General features: G+C 40.1%; 1 protein-coding gene across 7 annotated transcripts in view; it reads left to right on the top strand.

The window, feature by feature from the left end:
- Fak (protein tyrosine kinase 2 Fak) overlaps positions 1–27,776 on the top strand; it is a 93,935-nt gene that overhangs the window by 22,856 nt on the left and 43,303 nt on the right. The window contains exon 1 of one of the 7 annotated variants that reach the window (XM_022071099.2): positions 1,118–1,279. The exons of the other annotated variants lie outside the window; for them this stretch is intronic. Coding sequence (XP_021926791.1) covers positions 1,245–1,279 — 35 coding nt within the window. The 5' untranslated portion in view covers positions 1,118–1,244. Of the gene's footprint in view, positions 1–1,117; positions 1,280–27,776 lie in introns of those variants that run through there. 7 annotated transcript variants of the gene reach the window in all.

Raw genomic sequence — 27,776 nt, forward strand, 5'->3', positions numbered from 1 at the left:
GCAGAGTTAAGAACATGATACCGCCGATTCCGTTGTGGGAGCCCCAAAATGCAAAGGGCCCTGTGCAGAAGCTCTCTTTTCCCATAGGGTAAATCGGCCATGCCTATCCAACGTTGTTTCTTAGTGGGAGCCTTGTGTAACTGATTTTTGTAGTGAAATTGCTTTCACAGAATATCATGTTAAGACTCCCCGTTTCGTTACGCAGAAAACTGCTGCTTCGCGCATGTTGGAAGATGAAGAGCGAATATGCCCTCTCTTCTGGAGAGCAAACTTCTTAACCCCCTATAAAGTATATGGCGTATTATGCCGGGAGATGAAACTGAAAGTTAGGTTGGCGGTGGAAGCATCACGTATCTTTTGTTGGAGCTCCCCCCTTCTCCATTTCCTCATCCCTAATTCCCCTTCTCCATCCCATATGGTTGCCAAAACGAACGCTGCTTTATCGATTGTCTCATCTCTGTGAACGCTTTCGAAGATCTCGCATCTCTGAAGCCAGTGTTACACCTACCTTAGCATCAGCAATGTATTGTACGGGATGAGATAGGCCTTATTCGTTTAAGATGCTGCTTTGTGATTGGATACAATGTAATTAAAAGTCTATGGGGGGGGGGAGGCTTATCGCTCTTGCCACCCAGTCAGCCTTTCCCTGCAGGGTGTTCTCATTAGGGAACAAGCAAGTTATTTAGAACCTAGAGCAGTTTGACCCGTCAAGGTTGACGGGAACGAACCTTTTTTGTGTTGAGCAGCGGTGCAATTTATTGCTGCATTATTTTTGCAGATAGCATTGAAGTACAGGATTTGTAATATGTCTTTTTAACTCAATTAAATGTGAAAACATCTTCACGGCGACCGGAGCCAACACAGAACCGACCGCCTCACTCAGTTCACTTCTGCCAGACGCAGACTCCAGACTCCGCCAGACCCCACCTTAAGCGCTATCATAGCCTCGTTTGCATTTCTTGTTACCAGAGTTGCCACAGTCAGAACTTGATTTTTAACTTTTCCGCTCCACACGAACTGCGCACTCGTCCAATCACGCGTGACGGATATTGGCTATTATATTAGTAGTGGGTGGCGGGATTGCATACGCCGATCTCTTCGTGAACAGTTGAATGGTATATTTTGTCCATGGAGGAGGATTCCGTACTGTGGACTGAGTTACTAAAAGTTTCAGCCTGGAAAAGAAATGTATTTTCTGCGTCGCTTTTGAAAAAGGATTTCTTTATGGTGTCATACTTTCGATCATGGGCGTGTTCTTTGACCGGTTTTGCGAATTTCAGTACGTATTAAAAACTAAATTTAACTTGCCATAAATACAGTAAATGTATTAGGCATTCTACTGTATTAATTGTATTAATAATCTGGTTTCTTTTGTTTCAGGTAAGTAATCCCAGAATACATACGAGTCGAAGAACGGAAACAGATAAGGTCAGTGAAATGAAACGATGTGTTTGTTCCCACACAAGATTGTGTTGGGAAAACCTCTTTTAAATGCGGCCCCTTTGAAAGACCACGAAGGGGTGGAATGTCAGGATGGGTCCGACATAATTAATTATCTGGATTGACCTGGGTGAAGAGACACTACAGTGGCTGTTCTTATTTATTATGTTGCCAGGTAGTTAGGCATTTTCTTGAAACGTGTCTCTCAGATTCTACCACTTTACAAATAGTCGCACAACTGGTCTTGTTTGGTCTCGCTGTGGTGTTGATATAAGTCTTGTGAGATTTGAGGTTCTGACGGCTGCGATTATGAAGATGGCTGTTTTCTGGGTTTTTGCTGCCCCCATTATAGCCCTGATGATGGAGGCAGCAAGCACCTCTGGAACGCGACTGAGTGAACTTATACCAGACTACAAGGCGTAACAAAGCAGAAGACAACCATCTTCATTTCATTTTTGTTCATCTTGTTATGAAAACTTTATTTTTGTAATTAAAATTTGTCAGAAACTATATTTATCATGTCCTGGAATACATGGAAAGTGAGAGGGTGTGAATTCGTTCCTGAGCCTATATTAATGGTAGGCATTTTGGAAATACGCAGTTTCAAATAAGTAATCGGAGTCAAACTCGGTACCATAACGTTGTGCGTATGTTGTGTGGAGTTGTTAACAGCTGTTCAGCAATCGATTTTGATCCAGTGAGGACAAGTCGCCCGCCAGTCGTAGACGCCGACGTCGGATCCGTGTTACAACGAGACGCGACCGGTCGATAGCTTGTACGTTGAACGCGAAAAGCGAACTGGGAGAAGTACGGTGCAGTTACATAATATCATTCCAAGTCATGATTTGCAAAACGTTTTTAAGAAACAGTTTTATTTGTGACATTATTCTTCAGGTCTTCACGGCGGCACGTATTAAGTTGTCGGCCTACTGGTTTCTTGTGGCACGTAGTCTCGTAGAAGTTGAACGACGTTCTCTGCGCTGACGATGGAGGCAGTGAGCACCTGGGAAAAGTCGGTCAGTTTCTGCGAAACTACGGGACGTAGCATCCCAAAAGACAGTCATCTTTTTATGGTCGCACAACACAGAGTACAAGTCTTTCATCGCAAGTTTTGTGAACCATGTATACCAACTACTTAGGAATATTAAATTTGGAATTGAGGACTTTTTACATTCATTTTGGCATCGCCAGTTAACAGAAATTCATTGATAAATGCCTTCCACTCAGATAGTTCTTGTGTCACGATTTCAGGCACGTAGACATGAGAGTAAATCATTTTGAGTCTCAAAAGTTGGGAAAATAAATGCTCATTTACATATTTATTCGTATTAGGCTGTCTCACAAGTAAGCTGTAATCAGCAGATAGTTTTATGACTTATATCGAATTTCGTTAAGTAGGCTACAGACACTGAAATCGGCGCGTTTATTTGTAAGTACGCATTTAAACTGTTTTTACTTTTCTTATTCTTGTCGTAGTACACATTTCAAGGGAATGTATCTCGACAAGTACTGCACATACTGCCAACATATTAACACTAGTTTAAAAAATAAAACAAACAGATGTCCTTAATATAATTGTCTCTTGTAAAATTCTGTTCATCAGCTTTTCAAATCAACTCGCCTCACGTAAGATTACTTTTTGTTTTAATTTCCGAAAATAAGTCGCGAATTACCTACAGAAGTATTCTCGCTATCGACTTTTCTGAAGACCGAGGACATCTGCTGGTCAGAATGGAGACCTGAGAAGTGATTTGTGACTATAGAACGGTTTTTGCTATAGCAACTGTCAGCGATATGTTTATACTTAATGTCAGTAGACAGAGGTTACTGCTGTAAGCGGATGAGAACTAGGAGGGATGTTGAACTTTTATTTCTCATAAATTTGCTATAAATCTGGTAGAGATAATGGCTGTTCCGATAATTATGAACTGGTTAATTTTTATGATACTGTTTGAAGATTTCTGTATATACTTCACTTTATCGGTGTTAAGTACATTTGAGCAATGTTCCAGGCAGACGTGATATGAATCTCATACATGCTGTCCTTAAAAATCGGCTTTCTCCAATTGTCGTAAGATTTTTGGTACCTTAAAGAAAGTTGAAATTATGTCCTTCCTTGCTATTAACACTGTGCAGTTCATGTTCGTCTTGTTTTGAATTCAACATGGCAAAATTAATTGTCGTAACGGAGGAATGCTTCATGTGTCTTAAATAGATGGAGGAAAGAACATTGTAAGCATCTCCTCCCCAATTAGTCAGTATTCACATGTATGTAATTGTGCAGATAGAATATGTTTATGCCCTGATATGTAACTAACTCTGTGAAGCAAAGTTCAAATTTGTACTTAACGTTTTGCATTTCTTTGTTTCCTTACGTGGGACGCCGGAAGATAGAAGATTTGTAACTGCGTTGTAGCAAGAGTGTATCATATTTGGTTGTAGTTTCATCATGTATTTGTTACTGTTCTTCCAGAGGACTTGCGTGGTACCTAATTTTTCCAGGTTTGATTAGTGATCCTGAAATCATGATTTTGAGAAGATTGATCGTATATTTCGCTTTTCTGCGTCTGTTTCTAGATTTGCTTACCCCCAGTAAGTTACTAGTATCAAACTCCTCCTATGAAATTGAATTGCAACGTGATTCATGCTGGGTTCGTGACCTCTGAGATACAGTAACGAACAGCAGCTGTTCGGTCAGTTCTCGTGCCCCGAGTGCTGCATATGGTAAACAGAGGTCCTGTTCCTCCTTCCTTGGCCCCCTCATCCTAACGTCCTTCAGCCATTAACCTCAGATCTGACCTTCCGGGGTGAGGGAGCTCAAGGTCCTCTGACGTCATATGTCTAATGTATTATGTACACAGTAAGTTCCGATCGGACGCTTAGAAGAAACCAAACACATACAGATGATCCATAATGCGACCAGAATTCTGAGTCCACAAATTATAAAATGGAGACATTTATCACGTCCTGGGAGGAAGAAATATACACAGTTTTGTTTAGAGAATTTCAGAAACGAGAAGAAACCTAGACGTGGTTGGGATAATAGTAATGACACAAGCTGTGAAGGTGTGAACTGGATTGAAATGGCTAATAATATAGTTTATTTATTCAGGGAAGACAATGAAACCATGAAGTCAGTGAGGGTTGAGGGTTCCCTGTCCTTGGTTATCATAACAATTCAAGGGGTCAGATGAACCAAACGTCAGAGGAGTACTTTATTGTAACAATCGCTTAGCAGACCGTGTACATTGGTTTAACAGGGAGGTTTATATTGCGAATCACGGCATCGAGGGTAGTTCGAGCCTCGTATGAGATCTATATGCTTGTCTGCGAATCGAATCACGTGATGCGTTCAGGCCTGGGAAACAGCATCGATTTTGACCGTCTCTGACCCTAGGTCGTGCACAGTACAGTTTTTTTTGCGTCCCCACTCTTTTCTATGTTTGTATTTGGCTAGGGAATTCACATTCGCGATCCTGCGTCTTTCGGCACAGAATACCAGTATTTCCAAGTGAGTATGTCATATAGCGTCGGAAGAAGCTTCAGCAATACAGAAGAAATGTGGGCCAAGGTCGTGGAATGTTTTATGATATTTCGGCTGGAGCGGCTGAAGAAAAGAACGTCGAACCTCAGTCAGGGCTGATAGTTCTTCTACCATCCCCCTAAAACCAAACATTGGTGTCCCGCTTCTCGATGGTGATCATCTGGGTTCTGACGCCACGTAGTCCAGTCGGTGTTTACCAACGTCTCGGAGCATTGGATTTCCTCCGCCTTATGGTTACCGCTTGTTAGCCTTGATTTGAACTTTACGTGACAGCGTAACTTTACAATACTTAATCAGAATTCGTTGAGTAATCTTGGACATGTAAAATATAGTGATGGATGAACAATCATGATTCTTCCCTGTTCAATGACACTGTAAAAGCATTTTAATCAAAAGGTTAATATTGTTTAAAGAAATAATCGCTGTTTGTTCTGAGAATTACACGAAACCCATAAGTACTAAATTCGTAGTTATTGGTTGTTAGTAGGTGGTGCATATACGTACCACCGGGCTTTTAAAGGTTTAACGAAATTTTTATATCGAAGACTTAATAGGTTTCTTTTTTTAGAACCATAACGCGGAAGTTTGGAAGCCCAGATGTTGAACTTTGATAAATATTATTAGCAACAAGCCCAAGCACGATGTCTAACGCGTTATCGTTATAACTTGTGTTGCACTGAATGTATTATTAGCTAACCGCTATCTGCGCCAAGGCGTTCCACTTTGACCTCTCGTGCAGACAGTCGGTGTTCAGCAGTGTTAACGAACTCTTGTGTCGGGATCTGATATCCGTACTTGATCCTGGGGATGCTGTCCACGCACTCGTATTGCTCAAAGCTCTCACGGTTTTAGGCATAACGATATCTTGAATCGCGTGTTTGAATCCCGCTTGACACGTGGATGTTTGTGTGTTTTTGTGTTACGACCTGATAGAGGTTGAAGGATTGTCTGGTGCTGTTTGAGGGCTTTATTTGCGGACTGCGGCTTCAAGAACATCGAGGACGGCAGAGGCGGGATCTGTAAATGGACGGTGGTTAAGTTGGGGACCGTGGCGTCGTATCTGCTGATGTGCGTGGTTACCTCATTCATGATGATACCTTTCACAATTTTTTTCAGTTTATTAGTTTAATGTTAGGAAAGTTGAGTGGTTTTAAAATATACAAGTTTTAAGATTTGTATGAGACATGAGGTTCTCGAGATGATGAAGATGTTTATGTCCGTAAGACTAGAGGTTTTCACAGCGGTGAGTATGAAGATTTATGTCTTCTGGGTTGTTGCGATGAATCGCCCTGATGACGGAGGCAGTATGACCTCTGAAACGTTGGTGAACATCGACCAGACTACACAGCGCAACAACCCAGAAGACAGAAATCTTCATACTCACCATCACCCTGATGATGGAGGCAGTATGACCTCTGAAACGTTGGTAAACATCGACCAGACTATACAGCGCAACAACCCAGAAGACAGAAATCTTCATCGCCCTGATGACGGAGGCAGTATGACCTCCGAAACGTTGGTTAACATCAACCAGACTACACAGCGCAACAACCCAGAAGACAAATCTTCATGTTTATGTCCGTCTTTCGGTTATAACGCCGTTCAGACTTATTGATAGATACGTACCAGTGTTTCGTAGGAACATTTTCCCTCCATCTTCAGGGCCGAAGTCAGGACTACAGAGTCGATCCAGATTTTGTAGAGAAAATGGTTCTTCTTATTGGAAATGTAACCTCTGTCTTCAACTTTCACCCATTCTTTTTACCAAGTTATTTCGGTTCTTTAATTTAACCAGTCATAAAATTTCGTAAACGTGTTTAAAAAGTTTGTATTAAAACAACCTTCAATTTGTCGGAAATCGATAACATCGCAACGCAATGTACAGCGTTAAAAAATAAAGGAAGAAAATTTTGCTTTTCCGAAACGTAATATAAAAAATTATTGAACGTTATTTTGTTATTCTTCTTTTTCTTTAGAAGAATTATCGCAGTCTATAAATTCAGGTTAACTGATTGGTATAAGTATTAGTCATACGCCTCTTTTGACTGTTTCACTCCTCTCTGAATATGAACCAAACTGGAACAAGTGTTAATGAAAACAGGGGAAAGGTGAAATTGGTAACAATTTGCATCGTTATCATGGCGAAGAGCCACAATATCTACGTTGACAGAAATTTGCAGGTCGTTATTTAATTTGATCCTGGAGTGTCATTAAGGATGATATTCTGCAAGTTGCCCGTAACAGCTTCGGAGCATAAGAACGTTTATCAAGTTACCGCCCGCGTGCAGACACTGTGTAACGTCCAGCCAGCCCATCTGTATCGATTGGCAACAAGGGTGTGTCCTTTCGGAGTTACTGTCTGGTCTTAAAACATCAGCCCGTCTGATACGCCCGTCACACTTCACATTACTTGAAGATTTCTGTCTTCTGGGTTGTTGCGCTGTGTAGTCTGGTCGATGTTAGCCAACGTTTCAGAGGTCATACTGCCTCCGTCATCAGAGTATGAAGATTTCTGTCTTCTGGGTTGTTGCGCTGTGTAGTCTGGTCGATATTTACCAAAGTTTCTGAGGTCATACTGCCACCGTCATCAGAGTATGAAGATTTCTGTCTTCTGGGTTGTTGCGCCGTGTAGTCTGGTCGATGTTAACCAACGTTTCAGAGGTCATACTGCCTCCGTCATCAGGGCGAATAAAATATGAAGATTTCTGTCTTCTGGGTTGTTGCGCTGTGTAGTCTGGTCGATGTTAGCCAACGTTTCAGAGGTCATTCTGCCTCCGTCATCAGGGCGATGAGTATGAAGATTTCGCTCTTCTGGGTTGTTGGGCTGTGTAGTCTGGTCGATTCATCGCCCTGATGATAGAGGCAGTATGACCTCAGAAACGTTGGTAAACATCGACCAGACTACACAGCGCAACAACCCAGAAGACAGAAATCTTCAGACTCACCATCGTCCTGATGACGGAGGCAGTATGACCTCTGAAACGTTGGTAAACATCGACCAGACTACGCAGCGCAACAACCCAGAAGACAGAAATCTTCAGACTCACTATCGCCCTGATGACGGAGGCAGTATGACCTCTGAAACGTTGGTAAACATCGACCAGACTACGCAGCGCAACAACCCAGAAGACAGAAATCTTCATTCTCACCGCTGCGAAAACATCAAATCTTTCAAATTACTTGTTTTACTTATGGATGACTTTTATGTGGAGTATAAACTCCAGTCACAGCAAGCGAATGTAGTGTTAAAAGTCTGTGATGTAATCCTCGGGTCTCATATTGTTACTACTGAGATATTACAATATTTGTTATCAATCCGCCAGTGCGATTACGAAATTATCATCTTGTAAAATGTCAGTAACTTTACTCAGGAATTCCACGTACTTGATTTGTATGACCAGTGATTAGGAATTCTTAATGTACTATGATAAGAAGTAGAATTATAAAGGTCTCTGGTTCAATCCATGGACCATGTATCCAGATTGGAAAATATGAGTATCTTACACATTCGCTGAAAGTGAAATTGAGGTTATTATGGAGCATCGGTCAGTTATTTACAATCTAGAAATCTTTACGAATTATACCAAATACTGTAGCTGAAGTGGTAAGCTTTCTGAATTGTAGTCTGGGACGCATCGGTTCACGGATTTTTGTCAGTCCCTCCAGGTGACTGCAGACATAATACATTGAAATATTCCAATTCTTTCCATTTCACTGGCGTGATCATCCCACATTTGTATATAATGGGATATGTTCGTGACTTGGCGTATGTGTATGTGTTAAGCATTACGGACGAAGTTGTTAGTAATGACAGTAGGTGGCAGAGTGATATTTCATTAGTGCTGCTACTATTAGACAACTTTTAGTAGTAATTATAATTAAAATGCTGTTTATTGCCGATATTTTTTTACTGTTCTGGGTTTAAAGGGGTGGGAAATTTCTACGATATGAAGAAGGAGATATGAGGGTGAGGAATGAATAAAGAAATAGATGAATACGGCAGGAATGAAGTTACTAAAGCATTCCTTGTTGAATGTGAAACTTTATCTTCCGTTAGTTGTTAATAATGTGCAAACTAAGGAACCATGGCAATTCTTAATGAAATGTACACGCAGTTACATTATAAATGTTTGCATTTTTTATGAATAAGACCTGAGTGGGGAGAGAAGGAAAATGGAGCTGAATGTAGTAATGATCCGGGCGAGCTAGAGTTACCCTACTCCGGTGCACTATGGGAAACAAGCAGTCAGCATCCGCATGAAGGATAGGATGTGCGAGATCATTGGTGCAGAGGGGGAACACGGGTACAGCCAAGCTCAAAATGTATTCAAATTTATTGCAGATAGTCAAATGAATTTGTGTCCAAATGTACGTCGACTTTATGTGTACTTCGAAGTCCGACTGAAAAATAGCTGTTTTTTAAGGTTTTTCATACTTTTGCTTCAAGGAAAATATGGAAATAACGTCTGAAAACATTTCATGACAGGTTCCTTCCAACTATCTCCTGGCTCATCCTTCACAGTCATCTGACATATCTCTTCTAGGCTACGTAACTTCCATGCAGTTGATAAAATGTCTGATTACAGAACCTCTATCACATGTGTAGCATGCAGTATTATATGGAATAATATTCAGAACTGAGCGCTTGTCAAATCCACAAAATGTGGCATGCAATGAAGTTATCGATGTTGGTTTTCTGGTTTGTAACGCGGTGTGGACTTTTATCTTCAGGGCTTTAACGGCGTCATTATCAATTGTTTCTGATAGCCGCACGAAATATATGGAAGCTTTTGAAGTAATATAGGCGTTGTTAGTGTTCTCTGAACTTCCAGTTTTATCATCTTCCTCTGTTACAGAACTAAATTTTCCCATCGCCTTAGAGGTCTGCCAACTAGTTTTTTTTTTTTTTTTTTACATTTGTGTTGGTGTTTTGTAATTCTGGCGTGAGAGATTTTTATCAAACCACTTATTCTTTCAACACGTTCTCTCCAGTTTCTTATTATATTGTAGAATTTGTAATTCTGTTTTTAATATTGTTTACGTTCGAGCATACCTTGTCGATCTCATGGCTGTCAGTTCGTCTTAATCTTTTTAAATCAGTCATCTTATCCCTTCATGTGTATTTGTCACCGTCATTTCTGATGTATTGTAATGAATTTTCTCGGTCGCCCTAAGCAGCAACTAGAACAGAAAATAACCGGTTCCTTTCGCGACTATTCTAATTAATCTTCATAATTCTTGTATATTTCTGTCGTATTTGAGCACTGCGGTTGAGAAAGTGTAATTAAGAAACCTAACCCGTCTTTACTGTCCATGCTTCGCTGTTATATGACGGTGTTACAAGACGAATGTTGAAGGAAGAGATTAAAAATCTTCCAATTGTGTCTGTGATAAGCCTCATTTGGTATGACGTGTTACCATGATTGCTGCTTTTATTGTGATGTTGTCTCTCCAATTTCGTAGAGTGCTTGGCGTGTGGTGTGACGCTTCGCAACACAGCAGCCCGGGTTAATGACGGACGCTTATATTAGCAGTGCTAGATTGCCTGATGGTGATAATGAAGAAACAGTAACAGTTGTCTTAGTTTCTTTTATAGTCCATCCAAGTGTCTTTCCTTGTTCTCATAAATTTAATTTCATCTTTTATAATTCTGCTTTGTTTCTTTAATTACCCAGTTTTACCCCCATTTAAAATGATCCAAATAATGCCTGTTATGGGGGCATGATCGTCTGCGCATACGCGTCAGTAATCAAACCTAATCTAACCTTACAAAATTAAGCCTATCGTAACACAACTTAACAAAACTCAGCTTGACCTACCCCCTTAGCAAATGGCCATTGCCCATGGGCGTCATTAACTTGATCTAACCTAAGTTGAACTAACCTAAAGTAACCTCACCTAACCTAACCTAACCTAACCTAACCTAACCTGTTTTACTATTTCCTTCACATCTAAGTCAAGATTTTCCAAGAAGCCTCATCACTCTTTGTACCAAAGTGTCTCCTTTTCCTATTTTCCCCTTACGAAACATCACAAATCAGTGAATTACTCTCGTACTTAATATTCAGGAGTTGATGGGTCTTATTCTTGGTCTGGATTCCGTGAGCATGCTTGATAATTTAACACATGTAGATGAATAATTGGCGTTAAATAAACAAAGAAACGTGTATTTCCTATGCAAGCCATATATACTGTCTGTCTCATACTTGCATAAGAAAGAATTACAATTTATGATACGATTAGTCTAATCGTGCCACTTGCAGTTTTCGAAAAATTACTTAGAAAACCTAAATAAATTCCACCTAAAATCGTAAAGTTGTGGTCAAGGTGTGTGGTGAAATGTCAGAATAACCTTAATCGTGTACACACACATACAAAACAGCATTGTTGGTTGGTGGCAGCTTGTCAGTTGCCCGGCGGTAATCTTTGCCATAAAGCTGACGGTGGTCATTTTGATAACCTATACTAAATTTGCTAGTTCAAGTGCCACTGCTGACGTATGTAGTGGTTTAGTTTTTTGTAATATCTTTATTTCATTAATTGAAAGTGTGTATACTTCTTTTTGGAACACTCTGTATTCCGTAACACTAGAGGGACGGTTAGAAAGTCTAGACTTAACAGGATACTAGAGAAATAATCCTACCTACAAATAATTTTAATCAAAGGTTTGGAGCTGCTGGTAGTCTAAGTGTGTATCCATTGTGTTTATTGCTTTTAATGATTCAAATCCTTGATTTATATAGTCAGAAGGCTTTGAGTTTCGAAGTTTATTACTTGATTAATATTACCGCTGCAGTGCTAAAGGTACTAAACCCTAGAATATTAGATCACAGATTGGAGTTTGTAAATAAGCTAACGGAACATCTGCGTTTTCAAGAATTTAAGGTAGCATACAAGAAATGGTCCCCGTTCTTATAGCTGTACCTGAATAATTCATACTTTAAATTGGATTGAGGCAGACGGCAACTTGCAGAGTAGGAACAGTCTGAAGATGGTTGTGTTCTGGTTTCTTGCGACGTGTAGAAGTTTACCGACGTTTCAGAGGTCCATCTTTCGTATCTCGTGGTTTATAAACACCTAGTCTGATATTTAGAATCTGTTGCCACTGTTTTTATAGCTGAGAAGTTTTTGTTTGAAGCGGATTGGAACTTCCGTTGTTACATTGGGTTGTTTAAAGTAGGTCTTCCTCCAACCTTTAGTGGTCATTGAAAAGGATTTGGAAAGTTATTGAATTTAAGCCTTGACTACGGCTTACACTAAAATCGTGAACCTGTTTTATCTCACGTTTCCATATTTTCAAAATTAAAGGATTATTTCAATTCTGCTGTCTTTCTCCGTACCAGAAAGTGACTAATGAATGGCTTTGGTAGTCGGCTCTTTATTGTAATCAGAATGTGTACAGTCAGCGCCAGAATAATTCGGTGTTTCAGAAATCTACGGATATATGGCTGCTTCCTGAACTAGTTAGTATCCTTACAGATTTTTATTGGTACTAATCAACAAGTAGAGAGACCCCCCCCCCCCCCATCTATCCATCTAATATCCAGTAATTTCACGTTGTTTGAGCATTCTATTCTTTATAAAGTGCGAGGTTTTTCTCAGCCAGTGGTTCTTGTAGGAAAGTCTTACGCATTGAAGAGACTATAATATTCTCAGATATTTTACTTCAGTTCTGCTACAAGCGTGTTGTGTCAGGACTGCCTGTTTGCAGAAATTTAAATTTTGTTACGGAATCCGGTAATATTATTGCGAATAAGGACACAGAAGGAAGAAGTTGTGGCCATATTTTAAAGTACCCGGGGATGTTTTTACAGGGAATGAGGAGAAAGGTGAACAGAGTAGGAAATGTACACATTTCATACGAACTTTAGCACGTTGGCCATAATTTGACCTTTGCAAATGGCGCCAGTGACGTCAGAGTTGTCTGAAGCCACCCATCTTTGCATGAACGGGGTGTCTGGAGCCTGTCTGCCTCAATGCCATCAGGAAGTATTCCCGGAGATCCCCCACACGGGGATTTCCCATCTGGCATTTCCAAGCGCATAAATACGTAGCTATAGGTATTAATATAAAGTGATTATTGCTGTCTGATTTAAATCAAAGCTGTAATGTATCTACACGTTTCATTGAAACTTCTCAGTATTTTTGTTTGTTTGTCATCAGTCTTTCGACTGGTTTGATGTGGTCCTCCATTTTCGCCTATCTTGCGCCAATTTCTTCATTTCCACATATTTTTTGTAGCCCACATCCTCAAAAATCTGCGTCACATATTCCAATCTTTGTCTCCCCCTACAATTATTAAATTTATAATATTAAATTTTATGAAAATCAGTTTAGCTCTTTTCGAGTTACGGACGAATAGACAGGCGGGCGTGACGAAGTTAATAGACACATTTTAGGAAATTTTAATTCCGAACGCGCGTAAGAATGTCAAGGTAGCCGTTCATCGAGGCGAGAATCGAAGCCGGGGCGTCCTGAATACGAAGCAGATGTTCTTGTTATTCATTCGTGGTATTCAGAACTCGCATTTGCTAGAATTAGTCACTAAATGGAGATGAGAATTCTGCAACAAATTAGACACACACAATCTGTAACTAGGGAAAATAATGACGTCATTATCGTTAAGTACCTTGGGAACGAAGTGATAAAATACATGTACATTAGTACCAGGTAAATCTCTCCCGTACGCTAAAACATTACATAATGCCCCTCATTTTTCGTGGTGATTTTTAATTTATCCGGTGTGTACGTAGCATTGTCAAGGTGATGATATCGTACACCTCGGCGCTCTGAGATGCCGTGCCTACCATGTGCATCGTGTTCTTCTTCAGTCCTTCTAAAATCTGGTAAAACTGAAATATCTGGGAACGATGATAAATCTAAAGTCCATTCACGAAGAAATTTAGACCAGTTTAAATCCTTGGTGAACCGAGGCGTTAGTATTAAACTGGTCTTATCATAAATGGGTGTGGTGGTGTGGATTGTATTCGTCTGGCATGATCTGAGGACCGCTGTGTGAGTTTGTGTTCAGCTGCGTTGTAATAATTACTGAATAAATATATCAGTTGTAACTTCTCTGGCTAAAGATGTCTGTACTTTAGCCTTGATTTCTTTTGTGTGTAGTCGATTTGAGTTCTTGTCCAGATGCAGCCATCAGTGTCTGTGATTTTATGTTCCAGCTCGCGCATTCGTCTTCCATAAACTCATCGCCCTAGGCCGGTCGTTTTTATTAACAATAAAATTGTCATGTTTAATATAGCAGCTGCTCTAGGGTGGCAGGGAGATCGAGGGACTGACACAGTACAACGTCGGTTGCCAGTGAAGCCTCCGTATTGTTGCAGTCCTTTGTTACAAGTTACGAGGGAAAGGGAAGAATGTCGCTTTTAATGATTTTGGGCTACCCTCAAGTTGACAAAGGCCTTTGGTCCACTACCTCTGCTTTTTTTGGTAGCAATTAAACAAAGTAATACCTTCAATCCTAAAGACAGAGACATTATACGCACATTCCTCCGAGTGGTGGGTTATACCTACGAATCTGCACGGCGTTTAAACCCAGAAGACGAACGTCAATGTTATCATCGCCGTGAGAACCTGAAATCTCACAAAGTAATGCATATTCCAACTCTTCACTGTGTTGTATTCTGTAATTGCGTCTCATATTAAGACGCTAAATCCCGATTCAAACCTTGATCATCCCTAATCCCTAATCCCTAATCCCTAATCCCCCCTTCCCCACACGGGCAGAAGTTCTCTGCTTCTATCACTATGCCTTTGCGTCACCGGACAACACGAAAATACTCGGTCTAATAAGCGGATTTCGAACCAGGATCCCACGGTTCCAACGGCCTACAACCTTGCGTTTTGTAGGCCGCTCGGTGAGCCGAATTTGGTTTGTGTGTGTTACCGGAAATGCCCGAAATCAGTCTAAACTAGGCTAACCTAAGCAGAACTGGAATGCGTAACACAGCTGCACCCAGCCAGACCCGTAACGATAGAGGAGTTCCTGGTTTTATCTGGGACGAACTAGTTTAGACGAATTTCGGGTATTTTCGGTAACATACGTAATGCCCTGAACATTCCACTCGCGTCTTAAATTTCTACATATTTGATTCTCATTTATTGGCAGGCCCTGTTATTTGATTAAAACAGTTCTGTGTGTGTGTGTGTGTGGGGGGGGGGGGTTGAATCAGCACACTTTAATGGACTGTAATGGATTCTCTTTGAATGGTTTCTGTTTGCCGAGTTCAGTAACTGTTTGATCATTTTATCGCTACCAGTATTGAGTAGAGGAGCAAATGCGCACTCACGGCTTGCCGTTATGGTTAATGTGTTTGCAAAGTATCGCGATCCATATTATAGTATAACAAAGAAATTGCGGTTTCAACCGGCGCTTGAGTTGATAGGGGGCGAAATGCAGAGAGGTGTTTTCATTAACAAATTTCTGTGTGCAGCGTTTTTTTTATAGCACATCTGATTTGTGATTTTTTTCCCTTTGATTTTTGTTCAATGAAATTAAGTCCTGGACCCAATGTGTTGTCATGCAACGACTACTTTGTATATCATTTACGTTGTTTGTCCGAGTATGACTTAACATAACGAACAGTGCTTTCACTTCTTTTATATTCCCCGCTTTTTGTATCTTGCTGCAGATGTCCCCAAATCCCCTCGTGGGAAACGCGGACTACAAGGGGGTTAATATGTGGAAAGAAAGGGTGAGTATCGAGAGGCGATGTTGCACTTCTGGCGACTGTTTATTCTATTTTCTTCGGCAAACTGGCAACTATGGCCGGGGACCCCATCCCCATTTACCCAAGGTGCTGTGACGTATGTGGTTTTAATATTTGACGTATTGGTATTGTTTATTCCTCGTCCTCCATCCTTTAAATGCATACAAACCAGGCGAGGTGTTTTAATTTGTAATTGGATTTCTAAACTCGTTTACTTGGGCTTGTAACATCCCTTCGAGCTTATAAAATTCTCTCGGGCGATCAGCTGTGTCAGTGTTAAATTAAAAACTGACGTTTCGGATACTAGCTGTCTCCATCATCAGGGTACTCGTGAGGAATGCCCAAAAATCACTGATATTTCATTTAGTCCTAGTAGTTTCTCCTTCTTATTGGTGCGCTGTAAGACCCTGGGGGGGGGGGGGTGTAGTCAAATTGTGTGGTCATCGTATTATAATCCGAATGCTGGACGCAATAAGGTGTTGATACAGTGACATAAATACAACTTGATCTGGTGTTGGGGCGCTTAATGAAGACAACTGTATCCTTGGATGTTGCGCTGTTTCGTCTGGTAGAAGTTTACCGACGTTTCAGAGTCCCTGTGACTTAGTTATCAGGTCTTGATGGCGGCAGTACCTATGAAACGTCGGCAAACTTCGACCAGAGTACACGGCGCAACATCCCAGAAGACAGACATCTTGAAACCTGCGGCCACCAGGGTTTTCGATGTGGTAGTCATGGTTGAACAAGTATCTTGCGTTCGATAGCGGATCCTAATAACGCGTATATTTTACTAATGTAATCTGGCACAGAATACCCTTTTGGCTTCCCCGATTTTCGCAAGTGGCTGACGAAAGTTACTGTTGAGGTAAAAGATGAATATATTTTAAGGCCTACAGTTTGCCAACACTCGATACGGGCTACGGAGGGGTCCACCATATTCAGTGGCGTCTTTGCTCTCCTCCACATTAGACTTGATGATCTCGTTGTAGTCTATCCCATCCTGACCGTCTACGGCCCCTTTCCTGCATAAGGTGCTGCCCCGCCCAGTAGCATCCGCCTAGGGACTGATGTACCATGTTATTAATTTACCAAAAGCTGTCTGCATCAACACATTAACTAACCCCTTCCCCACTTTCACGTGTTAGTGATACTCGTGACAGCAGCTGGCGAGTATCATTTCACCTGTCGCTTAATTACAAGATGGGCTGTAATTTGTTTGTATATTAGACCGGCCATCAACTATAGTGTGTATCAAAACTTGGACACGATTTCGGATTATTACAATATCCTGTTTGTGCCCTTTGTGTTAATAACCCAGAGCGTTCGAACTCATTTACCAGCAACATTTCTGTTAATTTCTGCAATACGTGTTCTGGATTTTGCTTCTAGAATCTCACTTTCTGTGGTCCATTCACACGTAAGTGGATCTGCAACCGTAATTTTCTGAATGGATTGTTTAACTTTACGTCACAACTGTGCTGTTTGAACAGACCGTGAAATATAGCATTTGTGAAAGCACAAATAGACCTTGGGCAGTTATATGATTTTATGTCAGCGTACGTTGAAATAATATTAGCATACAGGAGCCTGTATCAACTGGTATTATTCTATTCCTCGGACGAACCGCCCAAGTATTTTGCGTAGCCCGATGGTCTCTCGTTCAACTTAGTTTGGAGTCTTCACTGCCTTATCTGCTTGGAACAGAGTCCTGTTTGAGGTGCCATTGTAATGATGGCTCAGCTGACCAAGAACTTTTCCACCGATAGTTCTTTATCGTCTTCACAAGAGCTGCCACTTGCCGCTATCAGGAAGCAGATAAATCCAGTCCACATTCTGACCGTATTTATTTAAGATTTATCTTAATACAGTATTATCCTCCCGTCTACGCCCAGGTCTTCCAAGTGGAAAACCTCACACCTGTAGTTTTTACTTCGAAACATGAATCTCATCAAACAAGTTTGTGCAGTCATTTCGAGTGTTTTGTGATTCTGAATTCGTTTCATACTTGCTTTATTCAACGACGTCGTATCAACTGAAGATGCTGTTATACCGTGTTCAGTAAGAAGTGGGCCTACCGGGCCAGAGAGACGGTGATTGGCTGGCTGTGACATTATGGCTCGAAGCGAACTTGATATTTTTTAAGATACCATCCTGGCGTTTGATTGGATGGTTGGTTGGTAATTAAGTTTGCTCGCCTGGCGCAGGTATTCGGGATTTACAGAAACGTTATGTCCTCTAGCTGTCATCTAAGGTGGCTTCGTGATGGTAATGACTTGGGAGGCGCCGACCTATCTCTGTTGTTTTTTTCCCTGTAACTCCGTTTATATTCTGGGATAGGAACTTGAAATTGTCCACTATCCCCTTCACATTCTTCCTTATTCATTAAAATTATATTATGATTCATTTCTGTATGACCTGTGAAGTTCAAAGCATCGTGAAAAAGAGCAACAAAGTGAACTCGTGGTTTATGCTCAGTAGAGTTGGTGAGCGTTACTGCCGACAAACGGAATGCTCCATTATTTCTACTGCGACGGAGTGGACACTTGACAGTTCACGGGGTGCGTAGCTTCCTGCAGAATCAACAGTGACACAGAATCCAGTGGGCGCCACTTCCACAGTTGACTTCTCACTGCCGTCCGCCCTTGTAACAACACAAAGACAAGGCGTCGAGACTTGTACGCCCTTCTGTTATCATCTGCAAATAAGGCAGCTGGTAGCTGGATACAATCCAGTTTATTTTTTTTATTGTTTCTGGAAATACGCGCGTTCTAGACTCGAAGATACCGGGACAGGGATAATCTCATTACAAGTCAGTTATTTTGCATATGCTGCAATCCTCTTATAACAGTCTTCACTGCATAAAATTTACTTTTTTGAAGTAGCTGTGTTTATTTAATTTTCTTGAGTAAGTTAATCTTTCAGTTTCAGGTTTCATTTCTTTTGCGATACGCGTTCGTTCATTCCTGCTAGTGTATTAAGCTGAACAGTTCCTCACAGTGATAGTTACTGCCACATATTATTGATGTTATTGACAGTACGTTCTTCTTCATTACTTGTAACTATTTTTAACCACACAGGGCAATAGTATTACGAGACATGTACGCAAAAGAAAAACGGGCTAAAGGTTTAGGACCCCTGATCTACGGGTACGCCACAGCACGAACAAACTTGGTATCTTATAACATTAGCAATTATCTTACAGTTTCTTTGTTGTGGTTGGTGGGAGGAGTTTGATCATATCCTTCATTTCCGGTCAGGCTGACAGCAGACAGCCACTGGAACAACCAGCTCTGTTGCTTCATGTTTCTTCGTTCTTATCAGCGATGCATGACACAGTCGGCCGTCCGTACGAGTGACAAATACTCGCTGCTTTTCGTCTACGTGTTACGTTATTGTCTTCGGATCATAACTAAGATCTGCTCGATTGCAAATGTTTGTTTCATACAAGACAAATATGACTCTTTGGATCATGGCGTGGTCTGCCGTAAGGTATTATACCGGGTGAACACCAAAGAACTTCTCACATTTAAAATGATACAAAAAACAAATGCGACGTACTTTGTAATTTTGGAAGTGTAGCGACCTTTTGTTCTCCCCCTATGAATATTATTCGGCTCATTCGTTTGTAAATAAAGCCCATCCGACACTATATTTTCAATTTATATATAGTGTTGTTTCGTAGCATAGGTTAAGCTTGTCAGATATGGCGTCAAAGTTTCGTGTCATTGCCATGTTTGTGATTATTAAACACACTGGAAAGGTTTCGTATGGAATTCGAGGCAATATTTAATTTGCCCGTCACCAATGATTCGTTTTTTATCGCCATAATGGGAAAGATAAATTGTGATTTCGCACAGTCGCCGTGCTTTTGTTTTACATTCTACAAAAGCTGTGTTATCCGAAAATGGCAAATGGACATTGTATTATATTGTGTTAATCCTTTGAAGTATGAAGTTCATCTAGATAATATACAAAATTTCGGTTCTTACCTCAAAGAAAACAGTGCATTTCCGTTCAGAGATTAGTTTGCTAATGCTGTTTAAGGGAATAATAGTTGTTTATTCTTTTAATTATACGAAACCCATAAATACTCTTTGTGGGCAGAAAGTAGAATTATTGAATGTTAAAGCAGGTGGTACAATAGTTACTACTGCTTTCACACTTTACAAATTCGTATGGCCACCATGTCAGTTTTATTACTAGCTGGAAAAAAATGAAAATGTGAAAGGGGGCTGGTCAAATTCATGTTTCATGAAAATCTTACTGTTGGTTCAAAAGTTATTAGGGAAGACGCCCTCGAACATGAGACCTAAGTTGTTATTTTTTGTGTTATAAAGTAAGTATAAGCAGGCATAAATGTATACCACACGTGTATGTTGAGAGCTAAATCTCACTGGATAAGGCTTATTTGTCCTTCACAAAACATGGTGCTAATCTGATTTACATGTAGGGAAGATCACTTCTTGGACATTCACTAGTGATTTCTTTTTCCTTAAGGTCTTGAAATGGATAATAAAAGGTTCTGTGACCCTAAGCACCCATGGAGTCCATTACTTGGATAAGAAAGACGACCTCGTGAGAATAGACTGAAATTCAGAAGTGACAGATGCTGGAAATACTTAAATGTTCTTCACTGTCCGTCGTTCTTTATTGTCTCAATTATACAGGCCGTAATTTTAAGAAGTTTTTGTGTTGACTGTCGTAGTAGGAAACGCTTACAATTTAGTCTCACTGTACAGACGTTGTAAATACGTGAATTTGAATGCAGTTAGGGCTATAATCTGGTGAGTAATGGACATAAAAATTGGAACAGTTATACATGAGTCAGTCAGTGGATTATTTTTGTACCGACTGTTCGCTGAAGGGATATGTGGTGCTTTTAAAATGTTCGGGTAACAAGTGAGATACATTAAAGGCAAGAGGACATAAAGTAATGAGGAGATTTATAATTGTTACTTGCGTCCCTCTTATCTTTTGGAATATAAGATAAAAAGGGATAAGATGAGGAACGTAATAATACATTCAAATGGAAAGGAAGAAATTTAAGTTGCTCGAAGAGGTAGTGAAATACTTCGTCGGAAGTGTACGTGGAAGACCTCGAAAAGCTATATTAATATGGCTGTTACTTTATTTGTTTTGGACTTTATTCATCGTCTGTTTGTAAAAAAAGTCTTTAAAATCTCAAAAACCATAAAGCCCATACGGTTCGAGTGATGGATCTTTTTTCGTTTTCAGATAAAAAAGATTAGACACGCACTCGGGGTTCTTATATAGCCGGAGCTGTTTCCGATCTATAGACCAGAGATTTCTTAAGGTTTTAAGATTTTAGTACTTTAAAAAAGACACGACGGATAAGTCCAAGGCAAAGAAATAACTAATAACCCCCAATACCGTCGCCAAATGATCGTTTTAGCATTGGACCCTGAAAGGTCTCTTGTTTCTTTATATGCATTTCGAGGATTCGTATCTCATTTAGGATACCGGATATCTTGAATGGCATATTTTGTGGGTTTATTCTGTTCATCTTTGTAAATGCTGGAATAGAATCTTAAAAGGGCCATGTCAATTTCTTTCTACGATCTTTCCAATTCATAAACCTGCTGTCTTTCGACATAAAGAATTGATAAACGTTTTCCCCATGTTAATGACGATGGATGATCTGGGTTTTGGCGCCGTGAGGACTGGTCGGTAGATGCAAACATTTCGGAGAAGCGATGTCTCAATCTCCATGTTGTTCTAAGCGACTAAAATTTGCAGGGCTGTATGTGTTGAAGGTGCAAAGCACAAATGAAGCAACAAAAGTGCCGTATATATATATTTATCATTAAACAGTTAATAGCTGTCACTAATATTTTATTCGCCATTAAATGTGCCTTGTAACACGACTTCGTGTTTTTAGTAGTCATTTCCGTTTATCACCCGATGTGACTCATGTTCATACATTAGCACTTCTATGTAGCTAAGTCTTATTTATAGACCGCTCTTTTTGTGTCTTAAACATCACTCCACACTCTGTAACAAATTATCTTTAAGCCAATATACCCTTCTGTCCACGTTCCTTCACTGACAAAATTACAGAGGTACGCCATATTTAAAGCACTGTTTGTGAAGATTATTTGAAGATGTTGAGATTGAAACGTGATTCTCCATCAGTCATTTAAAATGGTCGGATATTTGAATAGCCTCGCCTTGTAATTATGAATGGATGGGGAAATGCGTTTCACATTCCACACAGCTAGTAATCTCATGAAGATTAGCTTAGTGAGATTTCAGGTTCTCACGGCGAGTGTGAAGATGTCTTGTAGGATTTGAGGTTCTGACGGAGGCGAATATGAAGATGAGTTTCTTCTGGGGTCTAGTGCCGTGTAGTCTGGTATATATTTACCGACGTTTTGGGGGTACTTATTACTCCATTTTCAGATCTCCCTGTTGACGCACTCAGCAAGTACCTCTGAAACGTCGGTAAATTCATACCAGACTACAGGGCACTAGAACCCATGTTCATGACTTTTCTTCTGGGACATTGCGCCGTGTAGTCTGGTAGAAATTTACCGACGTTTCAAAGGTGTTTCTGCCTCCATCATCAGGGCTATCATGGACTAATGGGCAGTAAAGATATCTGAAAAGTCATTAAATTTTTCCAGACTGCATCCCAGAAGACACGCGCCTTCAGATCTGCAAATGTACTTTCTTCAACATCATGTTCACTGATTTTTCTGTTTAGTTTCAATATGAAGTGTTGGAACTCACATTTCTGTGTATTTGTTTCATTTGTGGTTTATTTAACAACGCTGTCATTAGTTCAGACTGTATAGCGCTGAAGCCATTGCTTCAGAAAAGTCTGTTTTGTTTGTTTTTCTTGTTGGGTATTTAATTTTTTTTATTCCGTGTTTCCTACCGACATAGTTCACTGAATACGTCGACGTCAGCCTCAGTAATTAAATTCTACGAAGTCGAACGTCGTTTGCTGTTATATATGGACACACAAGACCGTTTTTATGTCTGACAGAAACACAAAGGCTAGTGGTAAAGCCTTCGATTGAAATTTTTAACGAAATTTATTGTTTTGTTGAACTTTGATTCTGTTCCCATTAAATCTTTCTTGTGGCGTATCATATCTTTGCCCTTTGCCCTTCGGCCTGCCCATTGTAGGCGCAACCAGAGAAGAACTGTTCCGAAAATAAAGGACAGCATGGAGTTTACTTACCGGCCTAATTTTTATAAGTTTCATCCGAACAAGCTGTGGTTCTAATTGATCGATTTTTGTGAAATTCGGTCTGCGTGCCATCGGAGGCATTCCAATTTTGGTTGGTACTTCTAAAACGCTGTCTTTAGCTGCACCAACATTTTGTAGCTTTTACTAACTTCGTAGGTGCAGCAGCGCCATTACCATTCAGTGTGTGCGACTTTAGTGAGCAAATTTCTATACTAATGGAAGATTACCGCTGATAGAAACGGGGAATTGTTTGTCTTGTGTCTTACCCCTCACCAACTTTCTTTATACCTAATTTAGATGTACTTGTAAAAGCTGCCTACTGGTAGCAGCACTTGTAGAACAGAACATACTGCCGTCTAGAATCAGTACGGAGAGTTTGGTTAGTCATGCGTTCACACAGTAAAAAAAAAGTGTCCTGTTACAGAAACCAGCAACTGTGTGGGTTATTGGTTTGGCGGTAAGCGAACTTTATGTAGCGTGTTTTAAACGATGTGTTAGTAGTTGCTACGGGTGTTGATAGCTTGCCCCTGTCTTCGGAATCCTAAAATTCACCTTGCTGACACTGAATGCATGCTTTTGGTACGAGTTGAACGAAAAATACAGCAGCCGACAATCATATTGAAGAAACAACTCTGCATTTCGTTTAGATAAGTGCCTGTTGAACATCTGATGGTACGAATGATGGTAGAAATATGTAGAGTTGTGCGTTATAGTTTTAAAGACCATAAAATGTATTTACAGGTGAGATACTATGAAATTTAACGTAAATTACTTCCATCGAGCCTTCTAGATCAAAATTTTCTAAGCATTTATTTTCCTCATGCGTGCTGCGTGCTCAACACATCTCATCGTTGTTCTCTTTACTTTACGATTTTAGACGGGGAGTACAGATTATGAAGCTTCTTATTACGTAATTTTTTTTCCGTATTCTTTAATGTCACGTGGTCTCTTAGGTCCATGTATTCTCGTTACTTGATACACAAGTCGCCAATACATTTTCTTCCCTCAGGGTGAGGCACTTAAGTGTTACATTTACGTTGCAGATTCTATCTTAGATTTGTGGTTCTCGTGGCCGTGCAGATGTCGGTTGTACTTTTATATATTTTATCTCTGGAGTTGTAGATAAGACACAAAAATTACATTGTATCTAATCAGTGAATGTGGAATGACACATGTACATAATATTGCCATCATTCACAATTAATTTATTACGCGTAGTTTCTGGAAGTTCGTCCGTCATTTGGAAAGACCCAGGTTATTGAAGAACATGGTGCCGTCCGTGTGACAGTCATAACACTAATGAACCATTATAGCTCATAAAATGATTTTACGTGTGAAGACAGACTATAAACATACAAATTACATGCGACATATTGGTTGTAAGTCAATAGTTATGCTGTCTACAACGATGTAAAACTTTCAGGTTATATGTTATAAATTTGTTATACAGTACTCACGTTCATAATTTTATACGGAGAGTGTAAGATATTAACAAGCATAATCATGAATGCTTTGTACGTAACGTATTTATATTTATATGAAATGTAATACTGACTTATGTAGGATTTATCTATTCAGAAGCAAAACACTCTAAAACGTTTGTTAAATTACTCCCGCATTTTAATGTGAGATTATGTGTATGCCAAACGATATAATTAAAACAGTAACACACGATTTATGAGACTGGAAGTCTGTACGAAACTTGGCTGTAGGCCTGTGCATTGAAAGTTTTGCATTTGGTTTTATATTTCCTACAAGAGGTCTGGGCGTGTGAGCCATAAAACTTGTTTTTGTACATTGTCCTTACGTCAAACTTCGTGAGTAATGAGGTGTTTTATCCGCTTCACATTAACTTCATAGTGAATAATTGACTGACTAAATTTCTGGTAACAGAATCGAAAGCTTTAACGACTTTTCTTTGTACCAAAATTCGCTATTGAAAGCGTTCCTGAGCCACTTCATTGGGGGTTCACATCTTTAAAACTTGTCTTCCCACTTAACACATCTCATATTGTCCGCCCTGATGGCCAGATGGCGTCTGGTGCCTTTATTTTGAACTACGTATATGTTTCGATTAAAATTTAACCTCGTGTGGTTCGTCTCGTAACACGTTTTCTTTCCAACACGGACCACTGCATAGTTATTTCAAATAGTATTAGCACGGTTTTAAATGTATAAAACGATTAAAATAGCAGACAAAATTGCCATTTTTCGTATGTTATTTCTTTTACAGTGAGTGTATTATCTTGTGTGATCTGTGCTTATGATGTCTTGGTACGGTACAGTGAATTTCCTCTCAAAAACTCTCTGAGCATTTATGGTCTGCCTCAGCCAAGGCACGTGTCTATTGGTATGGTAATGCTTGTTTGATTTGAGGTTTTCACAGCGGTGAGTATGAAGATTTCTATCTTCTGTGTTGTTGCGCTGTGTAGTCTGGTAGATGTTTACCAACGTTTCAGAGGTCATACTGCCTCCATCATCAGGGCGATGAATCATCGCCCTGATGATGGAGGCAGTATGACCTCTGAAACGTTAGTAAACATCTACCATACTATACGGTCCAACAACCCAGAAGACAGAAATCTTCATGGCAATGCTTGTCGCCGTCACAGGAAAATAGTTGATGTTTCTGAAATTTCCACCAACATTAAAGGCTTACTGCATAGTGATGTTCGGCAGTGTGAGTACGCTCCAGTGCTGTCATGCCACATGGTTTTCTATACACAAAAAGATACGGGTGCTTTAGGGGACTATTCCTGATACAGTGCCAGCACCTTCCACAACAAAACAAAACTTAAAAAACTAAAACAACCCCACCCACCCTCAACTCAGCGATGACGTCTCCTTTAAGAACATTCACTATCTCTGTCAGTTCATCGATTCGTGTTACGTTTGAGAATTCGTGTTGAAAACCTTACTTCTCTGTTGCCAGAACAGCGTGTTTTTTTTCAATTTTGTTAAAATATTCGTAAACCGAATTTGAAAACATGCTTGTATATAAACAATGGCCCCTGCAGAAACATTATTTGGCCCTTATGCCCTTCCTAGAAGAAAATGTTGCATATATTTTTGCTGTTCTTGTTCGTTATTTGATCCAAAGACGTGATCCTAAACATATAAATTCGTATATGTCCTATTTCAGTGACCGCTTTGCTTGAAGCATGCGATATGGAATCTCTCTCCCTCCCTAGCACAAGTAATTTTCACGCAATATTATGGGATTCCCAGTCCTTTAATGCATTTCCCAGAATTCTGCCTCTATCATAGTCTCCCTGATGATCAAAGCAACACCTCTGAAACGTCGTTGAACTTCTACCATTATACACGGCGCAACATTCCAGAACACAGTCGTGTTCATTGTACAATCATATTTAAATAGATATTTAAACAATCAGTAACCCTTGTGAGGGCTTTCTTGGGACTTGCTTCTTTTTACTCTGGCACATGTGAATTTTAAGGAAAGTACAAAATCTTAAAAATGTAATGATAATTCAGAGTTGGCCTATTTTATTTTTAATAACTACAAGAATATTTTTGACGTTTCAAATGAATATGAGGGTTTCTGTGGTCGTTTTTCTCTGTAACATTTTGAACAGTAATATATGACTGTGCTTCTATTTTGGGGGAGTCTGACAAAGAACAGACAGAGGGCTAAAGTTGTAACATTCCGAGAAAAGATACATCTCTGCTGAGAAAAAGAATTCTCGGTTTATTGAGTGTGGAACGTCGGGCCGCAGTGCGAATGACAAATGCTGTAGACATCCGGGGGTTCAAGATTCGTGATTGTGTTCATTTGCATTCGGAAGCAGTGAAATTTGAATCACGACATGAATAAGAGGAATCAGTGAAAGATGGTTAAAATCTTGAATTCTACTTGGGTTCGATTATTTGAGTTCAATGTGCAACTTCGGCTTTCGGGGCGAGAGATTCGTCAGATAACTGGTGTTTACCAACGTTTCGGTAAACATTGCAATTCTCGTCATACAAGATTTTATTGCATCTGGTCCCCGCGAAAGCCTCAAGTCTTGTGATTCCATTTTGACTCGGCTTGTCGCGTTGCAGTTGCCATTTTCAAGGTCGATGAGACGAAGCATCGGTAAACATCAAATGTTCGACTCGGCCCTCACCCGAAAGCTGATGTTACGCAATGAACTCCAGCAGCGAAAACCTACGAACAAATATTTATTTGAGATTTGGGTCTCACATCAACGAAGATGTTAAGATCGTCTGTGTTGTGGTGTCGTGTAATCTTGTAATGGTTACTAATGTTTCGGATTAACGTATTGATTCTGTCTTCAGCACACAGGAAACTGCAGCTGGAAATTTATTTGTTGCTTGAAATTGTATTTACGTTCCTGTAAGAACGTATTCTTTAAATACAGATACAGCTTCGATGTTTTTTTTTTTTGCGAGTTTACTTATACACATAGGTATGTTTGTAATCGTACAGTATTTTATGTCCTTACATTTCGTGTTCCATTAATTATCATTATCATACTGAAAGCTAAGTACAAATATTTCAAGGCCGCCATATTTTTGTGGCCTGTCTAATACAGCAGGCTATTACAGGACAGCACTTAAAAAATTTGTACTCCTCCCCCAGTATTGTCAGGGTGATTAAGTGAAGAAGAATGAGATGGGCATGGATGGGGCAGGAGGTGTGCACCGGGTATTGGTCGGGAAGCCTGAGGGCGAGAGACCGCTGGGGAGACCTAGACGTAGAAGGGAGAATAATCTCAGGCAGGATCTATCGGAGATTGGAGTTGAAGGCGATTGGGTTTTGCTGGCCGAGGACAGTGACCGGTGGAGGGCTTCGGGTTCCCTAAGCCATCTAGTTATTACAGGACAG

Source organism: Zootermopsis nevadensis, unplaced genomic scaffold (genome assembly GCF_977971745.1).
Source record: "Zootermopsis nevadensis isolate Lab colony 2312 unplaced genomic scaffold, Znev_1.0 Znev_ptg000004l, whole genome shotgun sequence".
In the NCBI taxonomy this organism is placed as follows: Eukaryota; Metazoa; Arthropoda; class Insecta; order Blattodea; family Termopsidae; genus Zootermopsis; species Zootermopsis nevadensis.